Here is a 13,063-nt window from a genome sequence, read left to right as displayed (position 1 = left end):
GGGAGATTCATTGTGCTGGTTCTCTACAGAGCACTGCTGCTGAACAAAAGCTCTCTACCCTTGGCTCTGCCTTCCACTGGACATTCCATTCCAGTCAGCAGATCACTTTTTTCCCCCCAAGAGATCCTCCTTTCTTACTCTAGTTTTGGTAGAACTTTAAAAGCAAATAAAAAAAGGTAGAGGGGTAGGCAACTGTGAGTTTAAAGAAATGGTTGAACCAAGTCCTTGGAGTAGCGAACAGCCGGTCAGGTAATGAGGTAGGTGTGTATGTATCAGACCTTTGCCTTCAATGTTTCTTTTTCTAGAGGGTGTGGCCAAAAATAATGCTCAATCATTCCTCTTAGCCTCTGCAGGAAACGAAAGCTAATGCTGTGAGCTGATGCAGAGAAGTTGCTGCGCTGGGTTCAGTTAAAGAAATAGTGTAGCTCCGACTGATCACCGCCGACTCACTTCCCCTGTCTTGCAACTGCTGCTGGCTGTTGGACTGCGAAAAGGAAACTACAGGTCACAGGTAAAGGGGGAGTTATGCCTTGTGTGTAGATGAATTGGTGAGAAAAACAAAACAAAACAGCTGATGTTGAAGGACCATATAAGAAACAACTGACTCCTAAGAGTTAACTTATACGTGAAGGTTACTTAGACTTGGGGGTAGAGAAGTGATGGTGGTGTAGTCCCATGACAGTTTCTTTGCAAATAAACTAACTCGAATATCCATTTGAGATGGATGCCAACATGGCTGCTTTACATGGAATTTTACTTGTAAAACATGCTAAGACTTTCCAGGATCAGCTTGAGTATTAAAAAGAAATTGATACACAATTTTACATGAGGCTTCTAGCATAATGTAACAGACAAGGCACACATAAAGGACACACACACACACACACACACACACACACACACACACACGTTAATTTAAGTATCTATTTCTAACTGTTTTGGGAAGTTGAAGATGAGACAATGATGAGCTCGGCAGGATTGATTGATAGAGAAACAATGGTGTTAGTGAGAAACCTACCTTCAGTGGGGGTTTGTAAACTTAGATTTTAAATACTGTTTACATGGTTTTTGCCGCTTTCCCCACCGCCTCTGCTGCCTCAGAACCTTCCCCACCCCCACCCCTCCTCCGCCTCTTTCTCTGCTGTGGTCCCCTTCTTCTCCGCCTCCTCCTTCCCCGCCCTCTCCTTTTCTTCTCCCGCCGCCTTCTGCCCAGGCTCCTCTGTCGCATCTCCAGGACCTCTGCCCCGGAGAAGCATCCCTATTAGGTCTCCTTCGTGGCCCGGGGCACAGGCACCGCGGATGGCGGCAGTAGGGGTGGAAGGGCGGGGCGGGAGGTGGCGCTGCCATCAACCCAGCTTCCCTGCCTCCCGGGGAACCTCAGCACTTGGCGCTCCTCGCGGAGCAGCTCAAAAGCCAAAAGCCATGGCCGGTTTGACAGCTTCCGCCGGGACTGCCTGGCCCATGTGGACATCAAGCTCTCTTACCAAACCTGCGGCAGGAAGGGGGTACTTTTGTGTCAACACACCTGGACCAGCAGGCGTGCAATCCAAGGAGGCACAAGAACCAGTTGCAGAATGGCCTGCGGCCGAGCCTGGGTCAGGGGGGATGCTGGAAGCTGGAGTGGAAAGAAGTATTTCTCAGGTGGTGGATCCCGAAAGAAACCACCTCCTCAGGCCACAGATAGAACCAGCCATTTTACGAGTTCCTGGTGGCCAAGATCTGGGATCTTTTGTGATTCCTTGTACATTTTAAGTGTTTTTGTTCTAGTTATGTGAAAAATGCATGGGTATTTTGATAGGAATTGCATTGACTTTGTAGATTGCTGTGGGTAGATTGGACATTTTAACTATATTAATTCTTCTAATCCATGAGTATATATATGTGCGTGTGTTCAATTTCTTTCATCCATGTCATAATGTTCAGAGTACAGGTCCTTTACTTTCTTGTTTAAATTCATTCCTAGCTATTTTATGTTTTTTGATGTAGTTATAACGGGATTGTTTTCTTCATTTTTTCTGATAATTCATTATTTTTATATAGGAAGACAACAGAGTCATGAATATTAATTTTATATCATGCAACTTCACTGAATTCATTAATCCTAACAGGTTTTGGTGGACTTTCTAGTGTTGTTTTTTAATATAGTATCATATATCAAATAGTGACAATTTTAGTTTTTACTTTCCAACTTGGATAACTCCCACCCCCACCCCCTTGTTTCATTGCTGTGGCTAGGATTTCTGATACTATGTTCAATAGGAGTGGTGATAGTGGGCATCTTCCCTATTTACAGTCTTCTTCCTGATGTAAAAAGAAAAAGCTTTCAGCTTTTCACAGTTCAGTATGACATTAGTGTAGGTTTGTTTTATATGGCCTTTATTATGTTCAGGTATATTGTTTGTTTGTTTTTTTAAAAAAATCTTTTTTGTAGCCCTAGCTGGTTTGGCTCAATGGGAGTGTATGCCTGTGGACTGAAGGGTCCCGGGTTCGATTCCAGTCAAGGGTACATGCCTGGGTTGTGGGCCTGATCCCCAGTGGGGGGCATACAGGAGGCAGCCGATCAATGATTCTCTCTCATCATTGATGTTTCTATCTCTCTCTCCCTCTCCCTTCATCCCTGAAATCAATAAAAATATATTAAAATTTTTTTTGTTGTTGAAAGTATTACATATGTCTCTTTTTCCTCCCATTGACCTCGCCTCAGCCACTCCCACCCCCCAGCACATGCCCTCAGTCCCCTAATGTCTGTGTCCATTGGTTATATGCATGTATACAAGTCCTTTGGTTGATCTCTTACCTCCCCTTCCCATCTTTCCCTGCCTTCCCTCTGAGGTTTGACAGTCTGTTCAATGTTTCTATGCAGGCATATTGCTTTTATACCCACTTTGTTGAGAGTTGTTTTTTTAAATATATTTTTTAATTGATTTCAGAGAGGAAGGGAGAGTGAGATAGAAACATCAGTGATAGGAGAGAATCATTGATTTTCTTCCTCCTGCCCACCCCACTCTGGGGAATCAAGCCTGAAACCTGGGCATGTGCCCTGATGGGGAATCAAACTGTGACCTCCTGGTTCATAGGTTGGTGCTCAACCATTGAGCCACTCTGGCTAGGTGAGAGGTTTTTTTTATCATAAATGAATATGGAATTTTGACAGATGATTGAATGTTTCTTAGAAGCTAAAGACCTTGAGGCCATTGCCTAGAATAGTGCCTGATGCTATCATAAATACCCAATAAAAATTAATGGGTAGATTAATTAATTAATTAATTTTTATTATTATAGGCACTCAGTAGGGTGACTGGTAGGATAGCCAACTTACTCTCAGCTGCTCTTTTTTACAAAAATAAAACACTGTTGTAATTCTGTATGTGTAATTTATTTTTATGTAATTTGGTAATAAATCTGTGATTTCATTTAAAGAGTCCATGACATTAAAATTTCTTGGTAACACTATTAATAGATTGAAGTTTATTTACAGATAATCATTCCTTCTGCTTGTCACTGTCTTGTGAATCTGAATATCTGTAGTACCTATGATTGTATCTATTTGCTTTTGGTATACAGTGGAACTTTATTAGTTTGATTTCTGAGGGACCACACTTGATCCTTTCCTCCATAAGCTGGAGAATAAACATTTTGATATAACATGAAGTTCTGCTACCTGCTAGCCACCAAGACAGTATCCCAGTTTTTGTAGCTTTCTTAATGTCACCACATAAATATTTTACTATTTAAAAAAGAACAGATAAAGGAAGAGTACACATGTTTATACAGTGAGACAATGCATATTTCATAAACTCACTTGAAAAAAAACGATGAAAGTCATTGAGTACACAGAAACCTGCAATTTAAGCATTGATAGAGTGTTAATTGATTATAATCTGGTTGCCTATGTGCTCAGCTATGACATAAAAGAATACAATCAAAGTAATATTTAAAATGCTAGAAATTTATCTATGTAGACTATTCCAAAGTTAAAATTTACATAGAAATGTCACCATTTATTAGTTTTCATAAATCAAATCTTCCTTTAAATGTGTACATTATTTTTTTGTCTCTGTAAATATGACTTTCACATATATACTTTCAGGAATAGGTTTTCCCCTACGATGCAACTCCTCCATCTCTTTTAAGTAATTTAATTGCAAACATATTTGCGAAGAGGATTATGAAAAAGTACCCTCATTAGGGAACTAGGTATGGAGGAGATTTAGAGAAAAGAAGGAATTGAACAGATTTTACCTCTGGAAGAAGTAAACTATATTGTGATGTTATTTTAAATAAAGTGATAATTAAGAGCTTTGCTTTTACAGAACCATGGCTTCTGAACCTACTATGTCAAATGAAAAATCAAGCCCTAGTAGCAGCGAAGGTGAAAGTGAGACTGATACTGAAAGTGACAGCTCTGATGACAGTGAGAGCGTGGAGAGCCTGTCCTCATTTGATCAATCTGAAGAAGAAGATCATCTAAGCTCAGAAGATGTAGTAGAAGAGACAGCTTATGGGCAGTTACCATGTGAGTTTGGAATTAATGAAGAGAAGCCATCAGAAGTTGAAACTACAGGCGAAAACAGCCATGATTTAGAAAAATCAGGTGAGGCAGCACCCATGGATGAATTTCCCTCCCTCATCCTTCCTCCTTCCCCTTTCTTCTCTTCTTCCTCTTCCTCCTCCTCCTCTCTTTCTTTCTCCTTCTCTCTGAACAATATCAGTGCCTTCACACTTTTTCTCTTTTATATTAAACTAGAGGCCTGGTGCATGAAATTTGTGCACGGGTGGGGGGGGTGTCCCTCAGCTCAGCCTGCACCCTCTCCAATCTGGGACCCTTTGAGGGATGTCCCTCTCACAATCCAGGACTGCTGGCTCCCAACCATTCACCTGCCCACCTGCGTGATTATCCCTAACCACTTCTGCCTGCCAGCCTGATCACCCCCTAACCACTCCCCTGCCAGTCTGATTGATGCCTAACTATGCCCCTGCCAGCCTGATTGCTCCTAACTGCCCTCCCTTGCTGGTCTGGTCACCCCTAACTTCCCTCCCCTGCTGGCCTGGTTCCCCCCAACTGCCCTCCTCTGAAGGCCATCTTGTGGTGGCCATCTTTTGTGTTGGAGTGATGGTCAATTTGCATATTACCTCTTTATTATATAGGATAAGATGTTTGTTGTTGGTTTTTAGTTGACCCCGATTGAGTAGTTTGCTTGGCTTGGAATCTATACTGTAAATAAAAATTAGGTTAGGAAAATTTTTTTAAATGAGTGTGTATGGATGATTTTATTTAACTTAAATACAGATTTATTACATTCCACTCTAGTGTAGTTCTTTGAATTTTCACAAGTCCAGTTAAATTAATAAATATTTAGGGATAGGGACTGAGAATCAACAATTATAATAAGGTTCTCACATGATTCTGATTATAGTACTGTGAATTTAAAAGCAGGTCCCCATGACTCTGCTTGACTCAAAAGGTTGAAGGGTACTGGAATGTTAAGCTTGAGTTCCTAACTTAATTATAGGGTTTGGCAAAAGTGGGTTTACAGTTGTATGTGAAACAGAATTTATTCTTATAACATTATTTATTTTTATTGTATTATTTTCCATATAAACAGCTGTAAACTGACTTTTGCCCCACCCTGTATTAGCACATCCTATATAATAAAAGGGTAATATGCAAATTGACCCTAACATTAGAATGACCAGAACGACCACTGGACCAGTCACTATGAGGCTCACTGACCACATCTCGGTCCCTTTCCCTAGCTGGCAGGCTCTGATCGTCCAATGGCAAACAGGGAACCGGGGGTGGGTGGCAGCAGGGGGCAGGGCTAGCTGCAGGCAGCCAGGGAAGATGGCCCTGATTGCAGGCCAGACCTAGGGACCATACCTGTGCACCAATTTCGTGTGCCAGGCCTCTAGTATTAGCAATTGTAAAAAAATAAATACCCATGTTGAGTTTTAATATATATCTCAATATAAAAATTTTATAATTTAATAGTGTGTATTATCAGATTAAAGGAAAATACTTCAGTAGCTGCAGAAAAACATTTAATAAAGTTCAATAGTTACTCATGACTATTTTTTCACCCACTGGGAAAATAAGATAGTTACCTAAAATTAATAAAAGCAGCTTGCTAAAAATCTATATCAAACATTGAATAATGGTAAAACTTCATCTGCTTTGCCACTGGAATGAGGAAGAAGAAAGCATTTTTGCTTTCATCACAACAGTCTAATATTATATTGGAAGGCCTAATTAGTGTAAAAAAACATCAGAAAAGTAAATAAAATATGCAAAGATAGGGAGGAAAGCAAAAATAACTGTTATTATACTCTACCCTGAACAGTGAAGAAAGTCTACCTAAGATGTCCAAGATAATCTACACACAACTGAGAAATAAGAGAAATCTCTTTTGGAATGTAAAATTGACATGTTAAAAAATATTGATCCTAATCCCATCAGTATGGAAATATCCATTAGTACAGAATATAATACTGATTCTAAGTACAAAAATGACTAATTGGAAAATATATTCAAAGAAAGAAAACCATCAAATTATCCATACAAAATATCCATAAAATATACGGAGGAATAAACTTATCAAAGCATATTAAAGAGAGCTCTGGCCAAATAGCTCAGTTGGTTGGGCATTGTTCTGTACACCAAAAAGTTGCAGGTTCGATTCCCAGTCAGGGCACATACCTAGGTTTTGCGTTTGATTCCCAGTAGGGGCACTTACGGGAGGCAACTGATTGATGTTTCTCATTCACATCGATGCTTCTCTCTCCCTCCCCCCGCTCTCTAAAAATCAAACATATCCTTGGGTGAGGATTAAAAAGACATATTAATGAGAAAATAATTATGAAACATTATAGAAGAACTTATTTGTACTGAATAAATGTAGAAATACCTATGTTCTTCCTTGTTATCATCTGATATTATAAGTATATCTAGTCTGACCAAATTAATCTTTAAATTTAATACATGTTCAATCTGAATCTCCTCTTTTATCTTGCCTCTACAAAAAAAAAAATATGCATCAGAATATCTTAAGGATCTTGAGGTAAATTTCTTAAACAAAATAAAACAAGTGCTTGATTTCTTAAACAAGATAAAAGAAATTTTCAAATAAAAAATTAAAAGTTTGGTAAATTTGACCATCTATACTAATAAAGGGTAATATGCTAATTAGACCAGGTCAACCGGACATCTTCTGGACATCCAACTTCCTTCTGGACCAAGCCATGGTGGCAGGGGCCAAGGCAGAGACAGTTAGAGGCAATCAGGCCTGCAAGGGAGCAAGCAGTTAGGTGCAATCAGGCTGATGGGGGAGCAAGCTGTTAGGGATGAGATCAGGCCAGTGTGGGGGAGCAAGCAGTTAGGGGCACAATCAGGCTGGCATGGAGAAGCAAGCAGTTAGGGGCACAATCAGGCTGGCGTGAGGGAGCAAGCAGTTAGGTGCGAGATCAGGCTGGCGTGGGGGAACAATCAGTTAGGTGCGAGATCAGGCTGGTGTGGGGGAACAATCAGTTAGGTGCGAGATCAGGCTGGTGTGGGGGAACAATCAGTTAGGTGGCGATCAGGCTGGCAGGGGAGGGCAGTTGGGGGCGATCAGGCATAAACTGGCCGTCAGACATCCCCTGAAGGGTCCCAGATTGGAGAGGGTGCAGGCCAGGCTGAGGGACTCCCCCCATGCATTAATTTCATGCACTGGGCCTCTAGTATCAAATAAAGAGTATTTATATATTAAAGATGTCAAGCAATGTTAAAGGGGTATACTGGAATGAAACCATAAATTCATATATAAATATAAGTATTATTTAACCAGGAAAATTAAAGATTGTATACAAATTAATTGGAGAAGACAACTCAGTAGAAAATAGGCAAAGGTCATCAATAAGCAAATCACAAAAGGGAAACTTAAATGTTAAAAAAACAGATATATATTCTACAGCATACTCATCCTTGGTAGTGATATAAATTAGAACTCTGAGATGCTATTTCACATTTATCAGATTAGAAATACTTTAAAGTTTGACAATATCAATACATTGAATATGAACTTAATACTATCTAGTAAAGTTGCTTACCCTCTAATCTTTACCTCTTAGAGAATTTCTATTGCTTATGCTCCATGAGAAATATTAAAATTTTTATTAACCTACATCAACTCAATAAATTCAATTAAAAAATAAAGAAAGGAAAAAGTAATGTAAAATATGCTATAATTTGTAAGACAATGGCAAGAAAACAAAACAACTTAAATGTCTATCATTATGGAATTTGGCTTCAGAAGGTGATATAATTGTATGGTAGAGTATTATCAGCTGCTAAAATGTGTATTAATGTGGATAGATCTCAAAATCATAAAGTTGAATGAAGAAAACAAGTTGTGGAATGATACCATTTAACTGAAGGAGACAAAGAAGGATATTATATGTGTTCATACAAAATTATGGCAAAGAAATATCACAATGTCGGTGGCCAACTATGGCAGCAGAATGGGAATACAACTATATCTTCAATGTTTATACCCCTTTAATAAATAAATTTGAAGCAAAAGAACAAAATTTTAACATCAATTCCAATGTTTGATACATAGATGTTTGCTATTATTTTTTATACTCTTCTGTATTTTTAAATTATTATCAGTCCTCCCCCTAAAAATTATAAACTGAAATTTAGGGTGGCCCCATCACCAACCACCTTTTATTAACCACCTTGATTAAATTCTCAAGATTTTTGAATTCTTATCTGGATGATCTAGATATATAAAACCCAAGCAATCAGAACGCCAGAACAAGAAAAACCAGAACGACTGGTTGCTTTTACGTGCACTGCAGCCCCGATCGGCCCCCTCACCCCGATTGAGGGTGGGGTGGGCTGGCTGACCATCTGCGCGCCCCCCCCCCCTCCTGCCCTGGTTTGGCCTGGCCTCAATCAGCCCCAATCAGGGTAGGCCGGTCAGACCCCACCCATGCACGAATTCATGCACTGAGCCTCTAGTGTATGGATAACATTACCCATAGCAAATGTTAATAATTCACCTAAGCTCAAATTGAAATATTTCTTACCTTCTTAAAAACTAAAATAAAAATAAGTGAAAGAAATACAGTAGACCAACTTAATGTGTTTTTTAAATTATTGATACAATTGAGACTAAACTTTAAAATATTCTTCCAAATGAATATTTTCACATGTCTCCACCAGTTAGTCAGGCTTTTAATAAGCAAAACTTAAGACCTAGTAACAGAAAATGTTTCTGCTATCTTACACAAAACTTTAAATCTTGCATCTGTATCAAATCACAGTGTTAGCTTGTTGGGTTGCTTCTCTCAGCATAGATCTGAAAATAGTAATGATAAAATGGAAGTATGAAATTATAGGTCACAAAACAATGAAGACATTTAGAGACTTCTATGTTAATTGTAACAAATACTAAATAAGTACAATTTTAATGAATATGAATATATACACCCCAGAGTAGCCTTACCATTTGATTAATAAATTATTTGATTAATAAATTCCAAAGTACTTTTTAGGAGTGAGGAGCTACCTATTATTAATATATCTGGACCTGTATATAGGCATGTCTAGGTACCCCACATTTTTTAAAATATTCTTTTATAATACCTAACACTCCTCAATCATGCACAAATTCACTTTCTTTGAAATAGAAGCAGTTGTGAGGGCTCAATTAATTAATATCAGTCATAACAATGTGAGAGGCTACTTATGCTGTAACAAAAATGCCAAAAAACTACAGTGTTTCAATATTCCTGCTTCTTTTTTCCCGAGACCTCACATTCTAAATAGATGAATATTTGTTTTCTTTCCAAGTGCTAATTTCTTAATAGAATGCATTTAACAAGGACATGGGATATTACAAAGAAATTTGCAAGAGTAATTTATTTCAAAGAATTAAATCAAATTTTCTCCCCTCCCCTCCCCCAGTATACAGAAGAGTAGAAAAATACAGGATTTGCCATTTTATTATCTATGTTTAATGAGAAAACTTTTGAATTAGACACTGTATCTATATCTATATATCTGTTTAAAGATATCTTTTTATATATTTATATGAATTAATTTTGAAAGTGCTAAATTTTCAGTTTTTTGGACATTCTTGTCTTTGTGGACCTGTATTTATGTTTATCATTAAAATTCATCTGCGACTAGGAATTTACTATTTTGTGTTTATGAGAAATCAAATTTTAAAACTGTAAGATTGGCTTACCTTGCCCATATTTATTCTTTATAGTAAGTAATATAGACATATTTTCATTTTTAACATAATCTGTTTATCTTTTGACATGTAACAGAATATTTCACCCATGCTTATTCAGTCTTGTATAAAATATAAGTATACTCAAACTTAGCAACAGAAGGAATTATCAATTAAAATTATGTTAAAATTGAGTATTAAACTTGTTACTTATTTTAAAGGATTAACTGAATGTAAGCAAATTCTGAGGGCCCTCTCATTGATGATTTGGAAAACTCTGTCAAAATCTAAGTAAGTACAGCACAAATCCTTCAAAGTAATATATCATTAGAAATAATTCATTTCCTCTGTGTGGCATATTTTTTTATTTCTTCGTGCTAAGAATCATTTTGGGTAAATTGCAAGTGGGGAAAAAGATTGATATTTCTGAAAATAGGTAAATATTTTCTTTTCTTGGGAAGGATTCCACTATATCACTTTTATTCAGTAGCAAGGAATAATATACTGAAAACTTGAAAGGGTATAAGTGGAGGAAAAATTCATTTTTTAAATCTTGCACAAGAATAAAGTAGCAATTTAATTGGCACCATATTACATGTCAAAATCTTTGAAAGTTTCATAAAATTGAAATTTGGTGTGTTTTAACTAATATCAAAACATTACTTAATAGCAACAAGGACAAATACACCAAACTAATGCATCATTGAATTCCCTCAACAGTCATTTTTATGTGCCCATTAATATGCTAGCCTCTAGGGATGAAGAAAATAGAATTTATTGTTATAGGTGATTTATTTAATCTAATCTTATATACTTACCTCCACATTCCAATTTTCTAAAATAATTTAGAATAGAGATGCTGTAATGCCAATTGAATGCAATTATAAAACACAAACACAAAATATCATTTATGATATGAACATTTTAAGCATATATTATGACATAAGAATACTTAGTTCTATAAACTATATAAATATTTATCTCATGAATCCTCATAGCAACTACATGAAATTGTAACTGCTTTTAATTCCCACTTAAGTTTATTTTTATTTTTTTAAATACATTTTATTGATTTTTTACAGAGAGGAAGGGAGAGGGATAGAGAGCTAGAAACATCCATAGAGAGAAAAATCAATCAGCTGCCTCCTGCACACGTCCTACCGGGGATGTGCCCGCAACCAAGGTACATGCCCTTGACCGGAATTGAACCTGGGACCCCTCAGTCCGCAGGCCAATGCTCTATCCACTGAGCCAAACTGGTGCTGGCTCCCACTTAAGTTTAGAAACTGTAGCACAGACTAGAGAAGCAAGTAATCGAAAGTCCCAGAGCTGGTCCTTTTTTTAATGGGGTGGTTCGTTTTCCTGGTGTTGAGTTGTGTAAGTTCTTTATATATTGGAAATTAACCCCTTATCAGATGTATCACTGGCAAATATGTTCTCCCATTCAGTGGGTTCCCTTTTCACTTTGTTGATATTTTCTTTTGCTGTGCAAAAGCTTTTCAGTTTGACGTAGTCCCATCAATAAATCAACAAACAACAAGTGCTGGCAAGGATGTAGAAAAAAGGGAACCCTTGTGCACTGCTGGTGGGAATGCAGACAGGTGCAGTCACTGTGGAAAACAGCATGGAGTTTCCTCGAAAAAATTATAACTGCATCTACTTATTGATCTAGTGATCCAACTTCTGGGAATATGTATATCCGAAGAAACTCTCAAAATACTAGTTTGAAAGACTATATGCACCCCTGTGTTCATTGCAGCATTATTTACAATAGGCAAGATCTGGAAACAGCCCAGTGCCCATCAGTAGATGAGTGGATAAAAAAGCTGTGGTACATTTACACAATAGAATGCTACTTGGCCATAAAAGTAAGCATACAAACAAATAAATGGAATCTTCTCTTTTTGTTGTTAATCCTCATCCGAGGATATTTTTCCATTGATTTTTAGACAGAAGGAGAGACACAGAGAGAGAAACATCGATGTGAGAGAGACACATTGATTGGTTGCCTCCGGCATGCACCCCCACCAGGATATGCACCCCGATCAGGGCCAGGGTTTGAGTCCGAAGTGTAGGTACATGCCCTTGACCGGGATCAAATCCAGGAGCCTTCAGTCCACTAGCCCACGCTCTATCCTCTGAGCCAAACCAAGGCAGAAAGTTACCTTTTGTGACAACATGGATAGTCTTGGAGATTATTTTGCTAAGTGGAATAAGCCAGAGAAAGGGAAATACCATATGATCTCACTTATATGTGGAATATAATGAACAAAATAAATTGACAAATAAAATTGAAACAGAGGCATGGATACATGGAACAGACTGACAGCCGTCAGAGGGGAATAGAGTTAGGGGAGGCTAGATGAAAGAAGGTGAAGGTTTTAAGCAAAAAAAATATAGATACACACACACACACACACACACATACACACACACACACATTATATAAAACGTAGACACAGACAACAGTGTGGTGATGGCCAGAGGGAAAGGGAGTGTGGGTAGGTGGCAGTGAGCAAACAGGGAAGGGGGAGGGAGAGTAGGGACTGAAAGAGACTTTTCTTGGGGTGATGGGCACATGAGGTAGTGTGCAGATGATGTTTTGGTGAGCTGTACATTTGAAACTTGTAAGGTTTTGTACCAATGTCACCCCAATAAATTTAATTAAAAAATAAACATATTAGAAAATAAAAATAAATAAATAAATAAACAAACTCCCAGAACGTGTATGCAACAGAGCCAGGATTCTAATCTCAGCAGTCTGACAGCAGAGAATACAGTCTGACTTACTACTTTATGTGTCAAAATGTGCAAAGAGTAAATTCTGAAAAAAATGCACAGCA

General features: G+C 37.9%; 1 protein-coding gene across 1 annotated transcript in view; it reads left to right on the top strand.

The window, feature by feature from the left end:
* The first annotated feature begins 360 nt into the window (after positions 1-360).
* The window catches only part of LOC118659241 (probable ATP-dependent RNA helicase DDX60), a 90,225-nt gene continuing 77,522 nt past the window's right edge, over positions 361-13,063 (top strand). Inside the window, exons 1-3 of the mRNA XM_036315482.1 lie at positions 361-511; positions 4,314-4,594; positions 10,442-10,511. Coding sequence (XP_036171375.1) covers positions 4,318-4,594; positions 10,442-10,511 — 347 coding nt within the window. The 5' untranslated portion in view covers positions 361-511; positions 4,314-4,317. The remainder of the gene's footprint in view (positions 512-4,313; positions 4,595-10,441; positions 10,512-13,063) is intronic.

This window comes from Myotis myotis, unplaced genomic scaffold (assembly GCF_014108235.1).
Source record: "Myotis myotis isolate mMyoMyo1 unplaced genomic scaffold, mMyoMyo1.p scaffold_m19_p_6, whole genome shotgun sequence".
NCBI lineage: Eukaryota > Metazoa > Chordata > Mammalia > Chiroptera > Vespertilionidae > Myotis > Myotis myotis.
The sequence above is the reverse complement of the archived record's forward strand: the minus strand, read 5'-3'. Positions and strand labels throughout refer to the sequence as shown.